This window comes from Talpa occidentalis, unplaced genomic scaffold (genome assembly GCF_014898055.3).
Source record: "Talpa occidentalis isolate TD23 unplaced genomic scaffold, MPIMG_talOcc4v2.1 talOcc4.5, whole genome shotgun sequence".
Lineage (NCBI taxonomy): Eukaryota > Metazoa > Chordata > Mammalia > Eulipotyphla > Talpidae > Talpa > Talpa occidentalis.
The window spans coordinates 64,702,981-64,724,816 of NW_023604861.1; the positions used below are offsets into that span (position 1 = coordinate 64,702,981).

Consider the following 21,836-nt stretch of genomic DNA (forward strand, 5'->3'; position numbering starts at 1 on the left):
CACATATACATACTGTGATTCAGATTACTAAAGCATATTTCTCATATTTGGTCTTTACCCTGTTCTTGGTTCACAGCTCCCAGAACTTGGAATTTCGTAAGCTGTGAGAGCAGAGGCCATCTTTTGTGTCACAGCCCTCCCAAAGCGCTTGGAATTCCAGCGGTAAGGGCAACAGCAACATCTTTTGTCATATTTGGTCTCTGGGCTTCAGTTCCAAAGAAAGCATCAGAACTGTCCAAATTTAAATGGTGTCATGTTATTCTTAATGGATCTATGTTAACAGACAACTTTTGGTATGAGGGCTGGTTGCCAGGGAAACCAAAATGAAAACAAAGGAGGCCTGAAAGTCAGAGCCCTGATGTTCTGTGGGGGAAGAGACAGTTTAGTCGCCAATGGCAAACAAATTTGATCGATCTAAGTAATGAAGGCCCATAAAACACCACAAGAAGGACTAGGAAGAACTCCCAGGTTAGGGAAGTAGCACACTTCCGTGTGATACCTTGGCAGACCCCATATTCCACAACGACAGAAGTGCCTTTGTTTTGGGCTCTCACCCTATGTTTCCCTTCATCTGGCTGTTAATTGGTTTATACTTTAGTATACTTTGTAATAAATTGGTTATCTATTGAGTAAAGGGTTTCCTGAGTTCTGTATGCAGTTCTAGCAAATTAATCAAACCTGAGAAGGGTGTTGTGGGAAACTCCAATTTGTAGTCATTTAGTTAAAAGCACAGGTTCTGGAGTTTACCTGGGACTTGAGGCTGGTGTCTGAAATGCAGGGCAGTCTTCAGAGATTCCACCATTAGCTTAAGTAACCCAAAGATAACTCTGGGTAGAAAATGTTAAAATTGAATTGAATTCTCTAACATCCTGCTGGTGTCCAAGAACTACTTGCTGTGGGGAAGTCTCTACATACCCAAAGGAATTGGGTCCAGGAACCATGCACACAACACCCCCAGTCATTAAGGACTGCAAACTAAAATAACATTGAGATACCACTATAACATTATCTCAATGTCTATAGTTTGTAATAACTCTTGATATTTGCTAACGTAAATCCTTTGTTCTTCAGACAGAAGGAATACAGGCAAAGTAAAAGGAGTGAAGAAGCTAGGAGAGTGGAAAGGAGACAAGATGGGGGCTTAGATGAAGAATGAGGGGTCCAGAGGTTCCACACTCCATCTGAAAAAGCCTCATCAGTGCAACTGCCAAAATTCTCACAGTCCCCTCCCTCTTTGCCCATCAGCCCATGCTCAGGGAGTGGAGTTTGGAAACCTCCACCTTCTACCATAAGTTGGCTACGGGTGCCACCCATTGGTTTCAAGGTTGTTCCTGTTTCTCTTTACAAAGAGCAAAGCCCCCTTGTGTCTGAAACAAAGTTGCAAACTTTGACACCTTCAGGTAAAACCAGACTTTTTACCCCTACTAAAGAGCAAGGATCAAGATAAAAAAGGTTTAGGGCCTCCCCGGTGGTGCAGCGGTTGAGCGCTGGGTTGCGAAGCTGCCCGCGGCCTCTGCAGCGCCGGTTCGATCCCCGGCTGCTCCTCGGCCACCGGAGGAGGGTCCCATATGGCGCGCAGACCTCTCCTGCCGCCCGCTGCTCCCCTCAGCAGTGTACTTCGGTCCTTCTGCCTGCTCTGCTCCCCGCTCTGGCTCTGGTGAATTCTCTCACCCTCCCGCGCTTCTGACTGTACCCAGTGCATGTGTAAACAGAACAAACAAACAAACAAATAAATAAATAAACATGCCTCTATAAAAAAAAAAAAGATAAAAAAGGTTTAACAATGGGTCTTTGCATCTCTGTAGAGCATTCTTTAGAAAGGAAAAGATTAAATCTGCAGTGCCTTCCTCTAATATCAGTGTATCTTTAGATCAGGACAACTTAGACTAGCAACAATAATTATGTGCTTAATGTCACCAACTCTCTGTTCCTACATATACAAACTAAATTTAAAGTTGGGTTTAAGGGAACAGCTCTCACAGAGTAAAATCTGTCAGTCTCTTGGGTTTGAATCCTCACTTTATCTAATAAACTCTGTCTAATGGTCATTAAAACTTATTTCCAGTTAACAGAACCCTGACTCAAATCTGCTGGAGAGGTTGGTGGAACCTGATCATCTGAACTTTTATCAAGCTCCCAGAGTGAATTTAAAAATCATTTGTATATACAGGAATACCAAGGGATTTCCTGTTTTAATTTTTTTTAAAGATTAATTTATTTATATAAGAATCAGGACATAGGCCAGATGCGCGGGAGGGTGAGAGGATTCACCAGAGACAGAGTGGGGAACACAACAGGCAGACCGACGGAAATACACTGCTGAAGGGAGCAGCAGGCGAGATAGGAGAGGTTTGCCCTGCCATGAGGGTTGCTCTGCAGCCAGTGGGGATCGAACTGGCACTGCAGAGGCTGCGGGTAGCTTCACAGTGCTGTGCTCAACCGCCTGTGCCACCAGGGAGGCCCTCCTGTCTTAATTTTACCTAAAGAGAAACATTCCCATGGTCATCTATTCACACCATGAAGTTATTTCCATATTTAGGATATGTACACAACTTTCTTTAAAAAAATATTGGCACAGTAAATGCTCTGACCTTAACTATGTATTTGTCCTTAGTCAAGACTCATTTTTCTCAGCCACGAAAAGGCAGTAATTATGTCTCTCAGTTAGACTATGTATATAACAGTACTAACAAAGAATCTAAAACAGCTGTGTTCAAAAATAATTTGAATTAATATTTTTCTCCAGGCAGAACAGGCAAAAATATTAAATACTCAGCAAGACACCAGCAATCACCATTTTTTTTACAGTCCCATTACTACCATCAAATAATTTTTTAAAAAAATGTAAACCAGCTTCAAAAACTAGGTCCAAATAAACAGAAAAATAATAGTTTTGGAACTTCAATATTTTTCCCTTTTATTGAATAATTTAAAAATATAAATATACACTGCCAATATAGCTAATTTAATAGGAAAATACAGTGATTTATTTCTGAGTGAAGTATCATTTTAAAATTATCGAAACAGAACAGAAATCAGATGTGGGAGTCAGGATTATTCTGTGCCTTAACTATTCTGTGTCTTTGCCTTGACTATTCTGTGACTTTCATCCAGAGTACGAATAGGGAAAGTTTGAGGTAAGATACCTCTCAGGGCAAAAGTCTGGGTATAAGGAACTAAACATTATGAAAACAGCATGTGTTGAAAACAGGAATTTTGCATGGATTAGCAAAAACACTGAGGCGTCTCCTGACTCTGATTTCCAAGCCTTGGCTGGCCAGATGGTTACACATCCTCCACACACTTAAACATTCCCCATTTGCCTGCTTGCTTATTTGATCTTTTTTTTTTAAATCTTTTGCTTGATTCTAAATAAAAACTAGACTGCCCTTGTAGTTTCACTGCACCTTGATTCACCCTTTTTAAGGGAGTTTTTTTTGGCGCAGTACCTCTAGGCTTCTCAACTCACTTGAACTCAGTTCCAACTCACCTGAACTCAGTAATCTTTGCTCATCGTGTGACACACAATTTATCAAGACAGTCAGATAGTTTAGTTTAAATGTTCTGTTTTGTTTTATTAAGTCCTTAATCTAAAACGAATGAAACATGAAAAAAGGACACATGGAAAAAGAGTGTAATAATTACAAATGACCATTATATGGAATCTTTTAACCTCAACAAGAAGCGCTGATATTGAATTTAAAGAGCAGTGTCCTATATTAAAAATATACAGATAGACATATACATCTAAGTTAAAGTAAGTAAACAAATCTGTGTACATGCTGTGTAAAACACCTGCATTGACTTTATTACAAACAATTATGAAAAATTAAAGACTGCTTTCATTTGGTTATTCTTCTTTTTACATACATTTTACATTGGCTCGCAAAAATTTGTTGAAGTACCATAGGGCAGAAATTTCAAACTGTGTTCCTTGGACCCCTGAATGTCCTTTAGACACTTTTAGAGTGTTTGTCAGATCAAAACCACTTTGATGGTAATACTATGACCTTTTTTATATTTTTCACCATGCGCACTAATGGAGCAAAAGCAATAGTAAGTACACTGCTGTTGCCTTAACACCTATCAAGGCAATAGCTCCAAACTGTGCTAGTGGTCTTTGTATTCACCACCAAATACTCTAAGGAATGAAAGAAGTGAATAGCAGTTTCATTTAAAATGTCTTTGTTGAAGCAACACGTTATTAAGTTATGACCACTGAGTATACATATTTTTAATACTCTATGAGGAAGTACATGTAAATAACTTTTGCTACATATCAAAATGTGATGATCTCCAGGGAAAGTACTTATGCAAAAACTTGGTTTGTGGGCTCAATTAACCATTTCTTTCATGGGATACCATTTTTATCTGAAATGTGAGAGAATCCATGGTTTTTCAGGCTTGGGTACATATTTTCTCAAAAAAAAAAAAAGGACAAATCTATATAGAATTTTATATGTACACACATGCATTGTTTTTGTATGTATGTGTCTACTCACAAAAAATACACAAATATACATATATTCGTATATACACATATACTGTAGTTTTTGAAAAAATATGTAAGTTTCATGAAACTATGAACATCTTCCTTTAAAGTTACTAGAAACATGGGCTTTCATATAATCAGAGCTCTGGCAAATTATTTGAAATCTGCTAAGTTCTATTTAGGAAAATGGCTATCTACCTAGTCAACATTACCCTTCTTCCTAGTCTGGGAAGCTCAGCCTGGAGAAAGAGAGCTTCCTCTTGGAAGGAGTATAAAGTCAGTGCCAAGTCACTGTGCAATCTAGGCCCACCTGTCCCATCACCTGACCAACCCCTACTATCCTAGGTGGCTCCGGGAAGACTCTTGAAAGCTTAGGTTCCTGCCCATGCTAGTGCATATGGGATTCCATAACCCAAGATGGTTCCTAAGGCACAGGCACCCCAAATAGCTCCCATTAACACAGGCCTTCAGCTTACTCCAAAGCCTGCCTGTTGCAGTGGTTCCAAGAACAATGATTTTGACAACACCAGACATCTGGGAGTTTTTTGAGAATCTAAGTAATTTTCAGTGGCTGCAGATGGTTTCCACAAACCCAGGTCCCTGACCCAACCAACTGCCAGGAGGTTTCAGCAGTACCAAGTGATCTCTATAGCCCCAGACTCCTGGTAAGTTCTCTTCAACCTAGCTATATAAAACATCTCATAAACAGCTTATTTTAAGCTGATAGCAACCCTTACCGTATATAACTCTATCCTTTTACATCCCCCATAATTTCATGTTTTTGATGTAACAATTTACCTCTCATATTTATGTAAACATTAACAAATTATTGTAGCTACAATTGTTTTTAATTCTTTGTGCTTTAATCTATAGAGTTAAATGATCAATACACTACCATATTACAGCATTAGAGTATTACAAATTTAATACATAGTTACTTTTACTATGTTTTATACTTTTGTATTTTTTTCTAGTCCTTTCATTTCATCTTGAAGAACTCCAATCATTATTTCTTATGAGGCCAGTCTAATGGCGATGAACTCCCTCCATTTTATTTGTTTGGGAAACTCCATCTCTTTCATTTCTGAAAGATACCTTTGCCAGTTAAAATATTTTTGGTTGGCATTTTTTTCTTTTGGAACTTCGAATATGTATCATCTCACTGTAACTTGGCCTGGAAGATTTCTGATAACAAATAATTTTATGGGAGTTTCTATGTATGTACGAATGTTTTCCCCTGGTTTAAAATTATCTCTTTGTTCTTGAGAGCTTTTAAAAAAAAGTCTTAGATAAGATTGCTTTGGGTTGAAATTTTGGGGTTACATATTAACTTCATGGACTTGGATGTCCAAATATCTCCCCAGAATTTGAGAAGTCTCAGTCGAATTTCTTTTAATCTCTGCCCCTTCTCCTTCTTTGCAAATGGGACTTCAATAATGTGTAGATTGTTTCTTTAAATGATACCCCATGATTAATGTAGGCTTCTTTCATTCTTGTTCATTCTTTTATTCTTCTGCTTCTCTGACTAGATGATTTTAAGTGATCTGTCTTCTAGCTCAGTAATTCTTCTGCTTGATGGAGTCTGCTATTGAACTCCTAAGCTCTCTATGAATTCTGACTAAATCTTCAGTGACTTTAATCTTCACCACTAGGATTTCTATGTTTCCTGAAATGCTTTTTTGTTTCTGTAATGAACTTCTCATTTTATTCATTCATTGTTTTCATAATTTCATTTAGTTATCTACTCCTGTTCTCTTATTCACTAAAATTTTTATAGAGGGTTATGCTTTGTCAAACAGTTTATAAATTTCCATTTATTTAGGCAGTCATTGGAGTTTCATTAGTTTCTTTTGGTGGGGTGGCATTTTTATAAATAGTCAAAATTTTACTTTTAAACCAACTGTGATATTACACAGACAAAACTATAGTTATGTTTTTTAAAAGAGACAAAAAATTAATATGTATGTTCTAGTAAGTATTAAAAGAATTCAGGTTAGATTTAGTAACAGTAAAACAATTATCCATCATAATTAAAGATAAACAGGGTTCATTTGTTGTTAGGTGATTATCCCCCAAATTAATGAGATCTCAGGTTACAACTAAAGTTTGGTTTTCTCAAAGAAGGATATATAGTGATTCTGTTGTCCTAGGCATTCATGAAAACACAAGTGGAGTGATAGTACAGATACAGGGACACATTTTAAAAGATTCATTTATAAGCTAGATAGGCAACCAATCAACAGATAACCAATCATCCTACAAAAAACACACTATCGGAAAAAGCAGACATAAGTATTTAACTCCCATTCCCATGTCCATGAGCAAAGACTATTTATGGAAGAATGGAAAAATTAAAGAGTAATAGAACATATAGCAGTGAAAAGGAAGCTTATAAGAAAGATAGTTTGCTACCTGAGACTATGAATTCAGAGAGATCAGGTATGAAGAACTAAGTTGAGAAGTGACCTGAAATCTGGGTGACAGTTGGTCTGTTAAGGAATCATTAACAGTGTGTGCAGTAAAACCTGCAGATTTCCTCTTATCCTCAACAATGATTAAGAACAATTAGAGAAGATGAAATTGCTCTTGGAAACATAAAATTAAAATTAAAATAATTCAATGAAAAGCTTAGACGAGAAACTCAAGAAGTCTCCCAGAAAGCAAAGCAAAACAGAGAAAGAAAATACAAGAGAAAGATAAGTGACAAGAAAGTCCCAACTCAAATTCCTACCTGATAAAATAAGTGAGACCAGAAGTAGACATTTACAGATAAGTACACACAGATCACTGGGGACTAATATAAGATGAAGTTAAGTAAAAAATAAAGTATTAAAAAGAAAGAGGATCCAAATCAGAAAAGAAATGAAGGTGAGCCCCAATATGTCATTTAACAATTGGCTAACAGAAACCAGCTTAAAGAAGTGAACACAGAGAGAGATTATGGGAGGAAGAATGCCAAACCTCCTCCTCCACAAAACAGACCAAAAACCCTACAAAACCTTAGTCTACATTAGAAGAAAAGGAAGCAAGAAAAGATAAGCGGGCCTCCCCGGTGGCGCAGCGGTTGAACACTTGGTTGCGAAGCTGCCCACAGCCTCTGCTGCGCTGGTTCGATCCCCAACTGCTCCCCGGCTGCTCCCAGGCCACTGGAGGAAGGTCCCACATGGAGCGCCGACCTCTCCTGCTGCCCACTGCTCCCCTCAGCAGTGTACTTGGATCCTTCTGCCTGCTCTGCTCCCTGCTCTGGCTCTGGTGAATTCTCTCACCCTCCCATGCTTCTGGCTGTACCCAGTGCTTGTATAAATAAATAAAAAATAAATCTTTAAAAATAAAATAAAAAAAAAAAAAGAAAAGATAAGCAATTAGAAATATCAGTAAAAACAAAACATCATAGACCAATATGAAGCCTCTAGTAAAATTAAACCAAGGAGACAATAGACTGAAAGGAATAAAATGAATTCTAAAGAAAAACCTTAATAAGATTCTGAAAGATAATAAGAATGTGGTAAAGAAAGCATACGTTACTTCTACCAAGAATATGAAAAGTAATTAGAAGCTACGACTAGTAACTTTTATACTTAATTGATTTTCTAAATATGTACACGTATCCTAGATTTAAAAATTCTGGTAAAGTACTGTAAAGAAGAAGTCATATACTTTATGTTTGCTCAAAAGACCAAAGAAAAGAGTTTTATTAAAGGCAAATTTGGATTCCATATGAAAAATTTTCTCATCTTTAAAAATGTTCAAAACCAAAATAAGTGAATTATACACAAGAATTCAAGCACAGATTAAATGACCACCTATATAAGATGCTATAAAAGGGATTCCATATGGTTGGAAGAAAGAAATTCAACAACTTATTCCACAAACAACCTATAATTTTTTCAACTCTAAAACTTTTCACTCTTATTCTAATAAATACATTACAAAAGAATAGTCTTTGTAGGTGTCAGTTATTATTCAAGATAGAAAGTTTAGTGCTACTGACAAACTTAAGGTAGGAAGAGGAGAAAATGAGGAAAGATTAAGTAATAATGAAGAGGGCACAGGTTGTAATTTATACAATGGAAGCAATATTTGTATCCTCATATACAAATGGTAGCACACTTACCTTAGCTCTTAATTTACAACATGACATGAGTAATAAAAATGTGGTAGAACTTTTAGAAAAGTAATCTTACCAGGTAAGTAGAAATCAATACTCATTATTTATTCATTTCTCCAATAACAAAATTTTAAATCAATAAAAGGGTATTATGAAAACGCATCTTATCTATCTAGTTGCACTGAATTTCTCTTACCAGTCATAACCAATAGCAAAAGATGTTTCAATTACAGGAGCAATGAGTTTTGCAGCTGTCATGATATATTTTTCTGCCATGGCTTTCCTGTATCAAACAAACGAAAGTTTTATTTAGAAACATGGTATGAAAACAGTTTGTACTTCTTAAAATACAAGTGTAAGCATCTATCAAATCAAATATACCATGATAACATACTAAATGGTGGATATCAAATCTAGAAATTTGTGTATGTCAGGTTCAAAACCATGACTAGGAAATGGAATCAAGGCATGATGTTCTTAGTCAATAGTTCTCTTTTTTTTCCTTTTCAGTTCTAAGAAGGATGCTGACAAACTTAAAAAAGAAACAGGGAGAGATACATGGTTCTGAAGCTGAAGTCACAAAACATTCACTGTCTTCAAACAGGAAAGGGTAAAAGTGGCCATTAAATATGTGTGGTAAACAGTAAAACTGAATTTCTATATACGTCTCTCTAAAACTGAATTACTGTATGTCTCCACAGGTTTGCCTAACCTGTTCCTTTCATATAAATGGAATCATAGAGCATGTAGTCTTTTTTGACAGGCTTATTTCACTTAATACTAGTTTCATAAAATGAACTATTTCTGGAAGAGGCTATAGAATAGATGTTAATTTGTCTTTGTATATTTGCTAGAATTCACTATTAAAACCAGGGGGGTCTGGAGATTTCTTTTTTGGGAGTTTTTAAATTACAAATTCAATCTCCTTAGTATTTACAGAGCTCTCTGAATGATCTGTTTCCTAATAGATAATTGTCATTTTTTAAGAAAGTAGTCCATTTTTTTTTGAAGTGTTAGAGCAGATGGATTTATTGGAATATTTACAGACCTCTCAGCACAAAAGAATACACTTTCTTTGTTAATACACCTGGAACATTCATAGATCATATACCGACATAAAACAGTCCTCAGAAAATAAACAAAAATAGAAACCATACCAAGAATCTTCACAGACCACAATGCTATCAAACTAGAAATTAACCACAAAAAGAATCCCAGAATAATCAAAACATGTGGAGACCAAACAAAATGCTTCTGAACAATTCTTGGGTTCATGGGGAAATGAAAGAAGAGATCAAAAAGTGTCTAGAGACAAAAGGAGAAAGTTGGGGAGGGAGACAGCTAGGTTTTGGCATGGGTTGTTTGGTGGAGGGTGAATGGAACATATGCACATACGGAGATACGAAATGTAACCCCCAAATTGAAAAAAAGGATATATTTCCTTAAAAAAAAGAAATCTGCCTGAAGAACTCAGGGAATACTTTAGTGAGACAGAGATGAAAATGATATCATTGTGAAAAGAACCCACTTGCAATTATCAAACTTTCAGGTTCTGGCACCTTTTCTATAAAATTAGGGATAAAAATACATTTATTTTGTAAACTTTAGAAAGCTTTTGTGTAGTAAAAATATATATATTTTTAATTTTCCTTTTCTTTTTAAAGATTTATTTATTTATTTATACAAGCACTGGGTACAGTCAGAAGCGCGGGAGGGTGAGAGAATTCACCAGAGCCAGAGCGGGGAGCAGAGCAGGCAGAAGGACTGAAGTACACTGCTGAGGGGAGCAGCAGGCGGCAGGAGAGGTCTGCGCGCCATGTGGGACCCTCCTCCGGTGGCCGGGGAGCAGCCGGGGATCGAACCGGCGCTGCAGAGGCTGCGGGCAGCTTCGCAACCCAGCGCTCAACCGCTACGCCACTGGGGAGGCCCTGTGTAGTAAAAATATTTATCACATTATTTATACCCAATAGATTTCCTTTTTCTCTATAGCTTTTCTCTTCTTTTTCCTTCTCCCCTCTTCTTTCCCTCTTTCCTTTCCCCTTTTCTTCCTCTTCCTTTTTTCCCCCCTCCTGCCCTCTTTCCCCCTTCTTCCTGATTTTTCTTTCTCATTCTTATTTGCCTGATATTACAGTTTTATCACTGATTCATCATCTATCAGTCACTGTTCCAGTAAAGAACAGTTTAAATACCTTCCAAAGAACCAGTGAATCAGCACCAATTAGGTACTGGCCAAAATTATATCATGCCTTCATAATGACCAGGTCTAATTGTATCTACCTAGAAAAAATAATTTAAAAAGTAATGAAGTAGGAGATTCTGGACCAAGAGACCCAGCCACCAGTCAAACAGCTATTGTTCATGTCCATTGAGTTTTAGCTCCAAACACTACTATATAAACTCATGTCCAACATGTCAGCAACATGTTACCACATTGGTTTCAGCCCTCTACTGCTGAGATTTCTCCTTTTGTTTCAAATGTCCCTGGAGAGATGTACTCCCAAATGTTCAGGATGCAAATCCAAATCTGACTATAACAAAATATTTGTTTCCAAATGGAGTGGATATTTGAATATATCCTATAACCTCTCTTAGAGTATAAATGATTGGACTTGGTGAAGTCTACTGAACACTTCATTACCTCTTTTAAAGCTGAAATAAACGGATGATCCCTCTCTTTTTTTTAAAGTAATACTAAGCAGCAAGTCTGCATAATTTTGTGCAGTGATGTCTCACAGGAATTTTGCAAGTATGATCGAATGTATTTGTTGCAAGAATGAGAACTTAAACTCTTCAGAGAATTTCATTGTGTCATTTATCTCAGTTCAGTAGACACCAGTCTCCATTTGCTAATCTCTTATTTCCCACAAGAAAGGAAAAATTCATTGCAACTATGGTCAATGTTAGGGCAATTTGACTAAGGATTTCCCTGAAGACATGAGTATCAAATATGAGAATTTTATATGTAAAATTTTTCTACATATTTCAAAATACCACCCAAAAAGTCATTATGGGTGGGGAAAATCAGAATTTTGTTCCCATTGGTAATACAAACTTTATGTTATGATTCATTTTACTTAAAATTTTTTTAAATTCATTTGTATATTTTTAATTCTTACAATGTTTGCTTTCTTTTTACAGGTGTAGTCCCCATAGAATTTCTACCACCAATCCACCCACGCACCCTCACCACAGTCCCTTGTGCTCTTTCTGCCCTCATTTTGAACCCTTTTCATCCCCTCCCTGTAGAATGTCTCTGACTTATAGTTGTCTGTTTATATTTGTTTTTGTCATTGTGTTTTTTATTATTATTATAACTTTTTTTCCTTGATACCCTACATTCCTCCTATAAGTAAAACCATCCGGTATTTTTCTTATTCTTTCTGACTTATTTCACTGAGCATAATCCCTTCAAGTTCCATCCATGTTGCTGCAAATGGCATTAGTTTATCTTTTTAATTGCTGAATAGTATTCCATTCTGTATATATACCACATCTTCTTCATCCAGTCATGTATTTTTGGACATTTGGGTTGATTCCAAGTCTTACCTATTATAAATAGTGCTGCAATAAATATAGGGGTGCAGGTATACTTTTGAATTAATGCTTGTGTCCGTTGGGTAGATCCCTAGAAGTGGAATTGCTCGGTCATATGATATCTCCATTTTCAGTAAACTGAGGAAACTCCACACAGCTTTCCATAGTGGTTGGACCGGTTTGTATTTCCATTAGCAGTGTAGGAGAGTTCCTTTTTCACCACATCCTCGCCAACATTTGTAGTTGCTAGTTATTTTAATATATGCCAGTCTCACTGGTGTAAGGGCTTCCCTGGTGGTGCAGGTGGTTGAGCGCCACACTGTGAAGCTCTCCGCAGCCTCTGTGGCACAGGTTCGATCCCGGCAGGCCAGCAAGGGTCCCACATGGTGAAGCAGACCTCTCCTGTCTCGCCCACTGCTCCCCTCAGCAGTGTATTTCGTCAGTCTGCCTGTTGTGTTCCCCACTCTGTCTCTGGTGAATCTTCTCACCCTCCCACACATTTGGCCTGTACCCCGGTTCTTGTATAAAAATAAATAAATCTTAAAAAAAAATACTGGTGTAAGGTGGTATCTCATTGTGGTTTTAATTTGCGTTTACCTGATTATGAGGGGTGTTGAATATTTTTTCATGTGCCTGTTGGCCATTTGCATTTCCTCTTCAGAGAAATGCCTTTTAAGTTCCTTTGCCCATTTTGACTGGACTGTTTACTTTGTTATTGTTGAGTCCTGTGAGTTCTTTGTAGGTCTTTGTGATCAGTCTTTTATCAGTTGTACGGAAAGCAAAAATTTTCTCCCAATTAGCTGGGTGTCTCTTTGTTTTGGTTAATGTCACTTTGGCTGTACAGAAGGTCTTTAATTTGATGTAGTCCCAGCTGTTTATCTTTTCCTTCACTAGTTTTGCTTTAGGTGATGTAGTCTATAAAGATGTTACTGAGATGTATGTCATGTAGTGTTTTGCCCGTATTTTCTTCAATATATTTTATGGTTTCAGGTCTTATGTTCGAGTCTTTTATTCATTTTGAGTTGGTCTTTATGCAAGGTGTGAGGTAGTAGTCTAGTTTCATTCTTTTGCATGTAGTGGTCCAGTTTTCACAGCACCATTTACTGAACAATTGCATATTCTTTGCTCATTTGTCAAAGATTGGTTGTCCATATATGCATGGCTTTATTTCTGAGCTTTCTATTTGGTTCCATTGGTCTGTGTGTCTGTTTTTGTTCAAGTACCATGCAGTTTTAATTATCATGGATTTGTAGTATAGTTTGAAGTCTTGGGTTGTGATACCTTCATTCTCCTTTTTTAGTCAGGAGAGCTTTGACTATTTGAGGTTTTTTGTGTCTCCATATAAATTTCATCAATATTAATTCTAGTTCTTTGAAGAATGTCATTGAAATTTTTATTGGAATAGCATTGAATCTGTAAATTGCTTTTGCAGGATGGCCATTTTGATAATGTTAATTCTTCCAATCCATGAACAGGGGATATCTTTCCATTTTTTTGCATCTTCTTCTGTTTTGGTTAACAACATTTTATAGTTTTCCTTGCATAGGTTCTTCACCTCTTTTGTTAGGTTTATTCCTATATTTGATATTTTTGTTTCAATTAAAAAAGTTATGGTTTTTTTAATTTCATCTTCTTCTCATTGACTGTTTGCATATAAAAAGGCTACTGATTTCTGTGTGTTGATTATATATCCTGCTGCTTCAATAAACTGGTTTGCTATTTTAATTACGTTTTCTGTGGCATTTTTGGGATTCTCTATTTATATTATCACACCACCTGCAAAAAGTGATAGTTTTACCTCTTCTTTCCCTATTTGGAGCCCATGTATGTCTTTCTCTTGTTGTATTGGTCTGGCCAGGGCTTCCAATCTTATATTAAAAAGCAATGGTGAGAGTGAACATCCTTCTCTTGTCTAGATCTTAAGGGAAAGGCTTTCAGCTGTTCACCATTGAACATGATATTGGCTATGGGCTTGTCATATATGGCCTTTATGATGTTAAGGTATGTTCCTTCTATCCCGAGAATTTTGAGGGCCTTTATCATAAATGAATGTTGAACTTTGTCGAATGCTTTCTCAGCATCTATTGATATGATCATATGGTTTTTCATTTTCTTTTTGTTTTTGTGTTGAATTACATTAATTGATTTTTGGATGTTGAACCATCCTTGTGTCCCTGGATAAATCCTACTTGGTCATGGTAAATTATCTTTCTGATGCATTGTTGGACTCTGTTGGCTAGGATTTTATTGAGTATTTTTGAGTCAGTGTTCATTAGAGAGATTGGACTGTAGTTTTCTTTTTTGTTTATCCTTGTTTGGCATTGGTATTAATGTAATATTGGCTTCATAAAACATGTTTAGTAGTATCCCTTCCTTTTCAATTTTTGAAAGAGTTTGTGTGGGATAGGTACTAGTTCATTTCTGCACATTTGCAGAATTCATTTGTAAAGCCATCTGGTCCTGGGCTTTTTTTTGGGGGGGAGGGTCTGATAACTGTTTCAATTTCACTGCTTGTAATTGGTTTGTTCAGATATTCTACTTCTTTAGCTTTGGATGATCATACAGTTGTAGGAATTTGTCCTTTTCTTCTAGATTGTTGAACTTGTTTGCATATAACAGTTCACAGCAATCTCTGATACTCTTTTTAAATGTTTATTTTTATGCATACAAGAGCTGGGGTACAGGCCAGAGGTGGGTGTGTGGGGTTTGTGAGAGGACTCACCAGAGACAGAGTGGGGAATAGAATAGGCAGATTGACTGAAATACACTGCTGAGGGGAGCAGCAGACGAGTCAGTAGAGGTCTGCTGTGCAATGTGTGTTGTCCCTGACTGGAGATTGAACTCGTGCTTGCAGTGGCTGTGGTTCGCTTCAGAGGTTGCATCTTAATCCCTTGCACCACCAGGGAGGCCCTCTCATATTCTTTTGATTCCTGCTTTGTCAGTTGTAATTTCTCCTCTTTTGTTTATGATCCTATTTATTTGTGTTTTCTCCCTTTGTGTGTGTGTGTGTGTGAGAGAGAGAGAGCCTGGCTAGAGGTTTTTATATTTTGTTTATTTTTTCAAAGAGTCAACTCTGCTTTCACTGATCTTTTGGATTGTTTTCTTAACTTCTGTTTCATTTATTTCTGCTTTTATTTTTATTATTTCCTTTCTTCTACTGGCTTTTCCATTTTTTTGTTGTTCTTTTTTCCAGTTCTCTAAGATGGGAGATGAGGTTGTTTCTTTGAGTTCTTTCCTGATTCTTGATGTAAGCCTGTACTGCTACATATTTTCCTCTTATAACTGAGTTTTCTGTGTCCCATATGTTTTGGAGAGTTGTGCCCTCATTTATTTTCCTCAAGATATTTTTTAATTTCTTCTTTGATCTCATTAATCCAATGATCTTCCATGGCTTATTTCTAGCTTGGTGCCTTTATGGTCAGAGAAGATAGTTGGTAGGATTTTGATCTCAGTGTATCTGTTGATGTTTGTTTTGTATCCCAGTATATATGTTCAATCCTGGAGAATGATCCATGTGCACTTCAGAAAATGTGTACTACTATTTTTTGGGGGTGCAGCATTCTACAGATGTCTTAAGCCCATGAGGTCTAGGATCTTGTTTAGAGCTCTAGTATTCTTGTTTATTTTTTTGTCTCATCCATTGGAGAGAGACATGTGTTGAAGTCTCCTACTAAATATGTATTTTCTCTAATGTCTGTTTTAGAGATGATAATAACTGTCTAATATATTTTTGCACTCCTTCATTTGGTGAGAGTATGTTGATGAGGGTTTTGTCTTCTTGATGCATTGTCCCCTTAATCATAATGTAGTGATCATCTATGTCTCTTTTTATCTTAATTTTTAGTTTGAAGTCTATTTTATCTGATAAAAGTATAGCTGTCTCTGCCTTCTATTTTTGGTCCATTTGCTTGTAGGATTGTTTTCCATTCTTTTACTTTCAGCCTATACTTATCTTTTGTAGTTAAGTGTGTTTCCTGGAGACATCAGAAGGTTGGGTTCTGTTTTTTTAATCCAGCCTGATACTCTGTGTCTTTTTATTGATGAGTTTAGTCCACTTACATTTAAAGTTAATATTGATATGCTGGTGTCTGTATTTGCCATTTTGTTTGTATTTTTGTGATTTATTCATTGTCTTATTCTGCTCTTCTTAGTCATTCCTCTGTTATTGGAGTGGGGGTTAGCCGTAATGAATTTCTGTACATTCAGTTTATCTGAGAAAGTCCTTATTTTTTTCTTTGTAGAGGAAGGAGAACTTTGCAGGGTATAGTATTCTAGGTTGGCATGTTGTCTTCCAGTTTGTTGACTACATCACTCTATTCTCTTGTTGTCTGCAGTCCACTTTGGTGGAGGATCCCCCTCTCTGCTCCAAATCATGGACAGGCGTGGGGCCTAGATGGTGCGCACTTTCCAGCTCATCTCTGTCTCATTGCCTTCTCTCAGTTCCACTGAGGTTTTGTGGGTTCCGTGACCCGCCACTCCCTGGCTTGTAACAATAGTGCCTGGGGGTGCTGAAAATGGTCTATTTTTCCTAACCTGTCAAAGCTCTGTGTACAGTATTGTTTGCACATTCAACAGTGGTAGCCCTTGTTTTCTTTTTCTTCTGTAAGTCTCATTAGATGCTTGTTAAATTCATTGATTCATTTTTTAAAAATATTTATTTATTTATACAAGAACTGGGGTACCATCTGAGGAGCCATAAGGTGAGAGAATTCACCAATAGACAAAGTGGGGAGCAGCATGGGCAGACAGATCGAAGACACTGCTGAGGGGAGCAGTGGGCAAGGCAGGAGAGGTCTGCCCTGCCATGTGGGTATCTGGCCAGCCAGGAATCAAACCTGCAGCTGCGGACAGCTTGACAGCGCAGCGCTCAACCTGCTGCACCACCAGGGAGACCCCACTGATCCATTTTTAAAAATCAGTTATTTTGTTGATGTTCTTATTGTTTCTATTCAATGTTAATGTTTTCTGTATTATTTTCTTCCTTTTGCTCCACTGGGTTTTTATTCTTCTTTTTTCTAGGTTTTTAAGCTAGGAGCTGAGATTATTAAGATTTGACCAATTTCATGCTTATTGCTTATCTTTTATGTGTTGTTTTTCTCTACTTCCTTACAAGACTTTAATTACAATGTTTACATGAATTTCCCTGGATTGATTCTCTTTGGGATTCATTCAGCTTCTTATACTGTAAGTCTATTTTTCTTACCAAATTTGGGTAGTTATCAGTCATTATTTGCTTTAAAATTTGTCACATAATTTTAACATCTGTACATCTCAATGTTAGTATTTACTGATGTCTTACTCATTTAGTTTGTGATCTTCTTGGTTTTTGGTATGATGAGTGGTTCTTAATTTAAACTTAGACATTTTGCATTGTGAGACCCTGAATTTTAATTAAATCTTCTCCTTTGGCTCACTTTTTTGGGCGGCACTCCAATAGGGAAAAGACATATCATTACTAATAGATACAAAGAGAAATCTATGTTGCTCATGTGGTGAGAGGACGTCCTAGTTTCTGCTGGGCAAGGTGGGAATTTCTGCTACCCCCATGGTCCCTTCTGACACAATAGTGAAGTGGTGTAGCTTTGTTACTGATAAGTGAAAACGACCTTGTTACTGTTAAGTGATAAAGTCCTGACTTTACACTGCCTCCTCAGATAATCTGGATGAGAAGGTTAGGTGTGCCTTAGGTGTGCTGGGTAGAGTAGAATTCCTGGTTACCCATGTGCTGACAACACAGAGTGCTAGGACTTGTTAAGAGCTTTTGGGGATTAAAGTCCTGGCTCACTATTTGGTCTACTGTGGTATAAGGTGTCTTCTTATAACACTTGCATAGCTTTTACTGGCATGCAGGAAGATATGATCATAGTTTTTTTCCCTATGATATTTACCTAACAGGCTTTCATCTAAGAAAAAGACAAATACTATAAGTTCTCAGTATATGTACAATTAAAAACCAAAACAAAACAGAAAAAGAGATCAGATCTGTGCTTACCATAGGCAGTGGTGGAGGGAAGAGTAAACTGGATGAAGTGATCAAAACTTTCATTTATGAGAAAAATACTAGGTATTATATTTAACACAGTGTAAACAAAGTTCTAATATTGCACCAAATGTAGAGGGAATGTAAATTACAGAGAAATATTAAGACCAAATAAGTAAGAATAAATGGGAAGAGGACATGCTTTGAAAGAGAAAAGATAACCCATTAATGTATAAAAAAGGTGAATAGCACTACTTAAGAAATATGTTGAATGTAACAAGTTCTGAAAGAAAACAGGATTCATACTCAACTCTTTTATAAGTATTAAACCTATATCAAGTTTTAATTATTAAATGCCTAAAATATTACCTTTCACGTTCCATTTGCCTTAGATGATCATTTTTTATAGCTTCAATCACTAAGTTAGTATGTGGATCATCCTGGAACAATAAAATTGAGGAAAAATTTAAAAGTTAACACTAAGAATTTGGATTTCTGATCAACCTCACCACCAAATAATCGTATAAATGGAGAGTAAATTAATTTTTCTAAATTATTTTGCCTAATGTATAGGAGGTATTATTTTATTTCTGATTACCTATCACACTGTCCATTGAACTAATATAGTCTGTGCAGATGACAAAATGTCAGACTGGAAAGAACGGGATACAGAAGCTTTGGTTAGAACAAATGTGAGATGATATAAATTCTAAGCTCAAGTATAAATATTTTAATGATCACCAATCACTAAGATCCAGAGCTCTAATCCCTATTAATAACAAATGATTTTTTCCCTAACATACATTATTTCTTTCATAACATAAAAGTAGTATGGATTAATTAATGTTTACCTAGCACTTACATACCTTATATTCCAGGTACTGTTTTTAAGCTTTTCACATGTATTACTTCATTTAATCCTCACAGCCATATAAAGTAGGTTATTATAATTAGCCCTATTTTAAATAAAAAGGAACTGTGGCACAAAGAGAGAAGTATTGAGTGGGAGAGTCAATCACTATACCTTACAATCTATTAAGAAAATCTATTGACAACTTTCTCAGTTATGTTGGGTCTTAGCCATGTGAAAAGAAGTTATACAAGTTATTAAGCTTCATTATGGCTTTTTCCTCTTATCAAGTGGCCTGATGCTTGTCTGATTATATGCCAGCCTAGAAGAACACAGAGGGTTTCAGGATGATTTTCTTTGCACCTTGAGAATTAGGTGAGCTAGCCACAGGTCGGATACTCGTTTCTAAAGCTGTCATGGAAAGCGATGCTACATGTCTGACAAGAGGCAATCAAAACACTACTGGAAAACATGGTTGTAATGGCAATGATTTGATTGGCATGTCACATTGAGACCAGATTGCCTTCATGGATTTAGACTGACTTCAGAACCTATGAAGACAAGACAACCTGGTACCTTGGTTTTTATGGTTCCAGGTCTATTAGGAAAAGGAAACTGCTGTCACAATATAGGCTTAATTTTGGATCCACTCACAAGAAAATCTCTAGAAAATGATACAACTGTTTAATTGGACTGATCTATCCTTAGAACTGAAGAGAATGATTTTATAAAATAATTGAACAACTCAAATTCTGAATTGTGGAACTTCTTGAGAAGCTCTAAAGGTGGGACTGCAGGGGAATGAAATCTAGCATCCCAAAAAATGTATTAGGCAAGAGGTTTATTTCATGGGAAGGGTTCTGAAGGCTGGGTAGTTGCTTTTAATGTTTATATCTAAACTTATCCCCATAAAGGTTTTTTCCAGGAAGACCTAATTGCTCATCTCTTTTCAATAAAGGCAGAAGTACCTTTGTTTTCCTAAGTAAATGCCCTAAATGATTTTTCCTTTCTTCCCCAACCTCCCTTGTCTTAGTTAAACTATTTATGATGGCATCCAAAGCCACTGTGGGGTAGGTGGGTATACTCAGTCATGCTGGGTCTCTCCCATGTATACAGGAGATTTACATGGTGTTATTAAACTACTATATGTCTTTTTCTCTTAAAAATAAACCAAAAAATCAGACAGACCAGATCAACATGGCGGCAGAGAAATGCTATCAGTAACTTCTCCCATAAAAATGATAGGGAGGAAAAGTGGCAAGTCCCTGTGAGACCAGGGCATGGAAGATAAACAGGCGACTCTGGCAAACTGCCTTAAGAGGAAAGTTGCAATAAAAGTAGACAAGAAGAGAGGAAAGCATTAGAACCCTGCTACAGTCCCCCCCACACACAAAGCCGGCACTCTATGAGCAACAGAAAGGAGAAAAAAAAGAGCAAACTAGAGATCAAGCTCAACTGTGAGTGGAAAGGAACCCATGAGTGAGTGGAAAGTCACTGAACCCCGCGACCAGGAACTGTGGAGAACCGTGCGGGAATGCCCACGGAGGTGAGTGAATGGCTCCAGGTGCCATGGGAGGAAGATAAGGACTCCACAGAGAGACCTGAAAATAGCCAAAGGCCAGCCAGTAAGCTTGTGCAGAAAAGTGCATGCTCGAAAATCATATGCAAACCATGGTTGCCCAGGTCCCTGCGACCTAGGTTTGTGAGGAGATGCACTGAGGAGAATGCACTGAGGTGAATGGCCCTCACTAGGTAATCAAAAACCAGGTGCCCAAAGAACAGGAGCAGGGTGCAAAAGGCACCATTTCTGTGGACACTGAACTAAGCTACCACCTGCATCCTGGATCGGAGGGCTCTGGAGCTGAGAACTGGGCATGAAATTTGGGGTGTGGGATCTCCACGATTTGTGGCACAGGGCAGACACAGCGCCCCACGCCGTTGAGCCATTCCACGCCACCCCCACTCAGTTCTCTGGAGATACACTGGGAAAACAGCACAGCTCTGAAGGATAATAGGAAAGATCTTTGGTGCCACCTGGTGATTGGAACAAAATCACCAACCTCCTAATAGTTGGAAGCCAGGGATTCCAAAACCACCCTCAGGTCTGAGAGGGGGTGGGCCACACAAACAGGGCTAAGAAGGGAAACAAGGTATGGAGCAAGAGCCCGTTCTGGAACTGAGCGCCAGGCACAGGATTCAGGGCATGGGACACACTATAACTGGACATTGACAACCAGCATTTTGGATCTCAGTGCCCTGGGACTGAGACCTAGAGCACAGAAATCAGGGAGTGGAAGCCACACAGCTAGGGGCACAGCATCTGGTGAACAAGGGGCAGACACAGCATCCAGTGTGAGCAATAGTCCCTGTGTGGAGGTGCTCCCCTCCCGAGCTAGGATTCTCAGATAACTACAGGGGAAAAGCAAGATCAGCAAGTACAAGTCTCTGGTGCCATCTAGTGACCAGAGCAAAATAATCAACTAGCTGATTCCCTGTGGGAACTGAGTAAACACAGAGGGAGGGAACTGTAAGGAACAGTGCCCAGCAACACAGCCACAGCATCAACACTCTGATGGAGTTTTGGCCTAACAGGGCTGGTCTTGGTCTGGTAAACAGTTTCCGACACCCTTGATGGAGAAATCCAAAGAAATGCCTGAAACACCAGTGGCACAATGTTTCAATGCACAGAACTAATTAGAAAGTAAACAGCACGGAGAAGGAAAAATACAGATAACCAAGCAAGCCCGCAGGAGGACACACCAAAAAAAGAAAATCAGTCACCAGAGCTCAACAACATTGACATGGAATAACTTCTCTGCCTGTCAGAGAATTTAGAATCACCATGATAAAAAATTATAATGATAGACAAATA

General features: G+C 37.6%; 1 protein-coding gene across 3 annotated transcripts in view; it reads right to left on the reverse strand.

Moving 5' to 3' along the window:
- IFT88 (intraflagellar transport 88) overlaps positions 1–21,836 on the reverse strand; it is a 156,565-nt gene that overhangs the window by 94,678 nt on the left and 40,051 nt on the right. For all 3 annotated transcript variants that reach the window (XM_037527358.2, XM_037527361.2, XM_054701801.1), the window contains 2 exons: positions 18,484–18,554; positions 8,797–8,883 (listed from right to left, as the gene is read on the reverse strand). In XM_037527358.2, the coding sequence (XP_037383255.1) occupies positions 8,797–8,883; positions 18,484–18,554 (158 nt within the window). The remainder of the gene's footprint in view (positions 1–8,796; positions 8,884–18,483; positions 18,555–21,836) is intronic.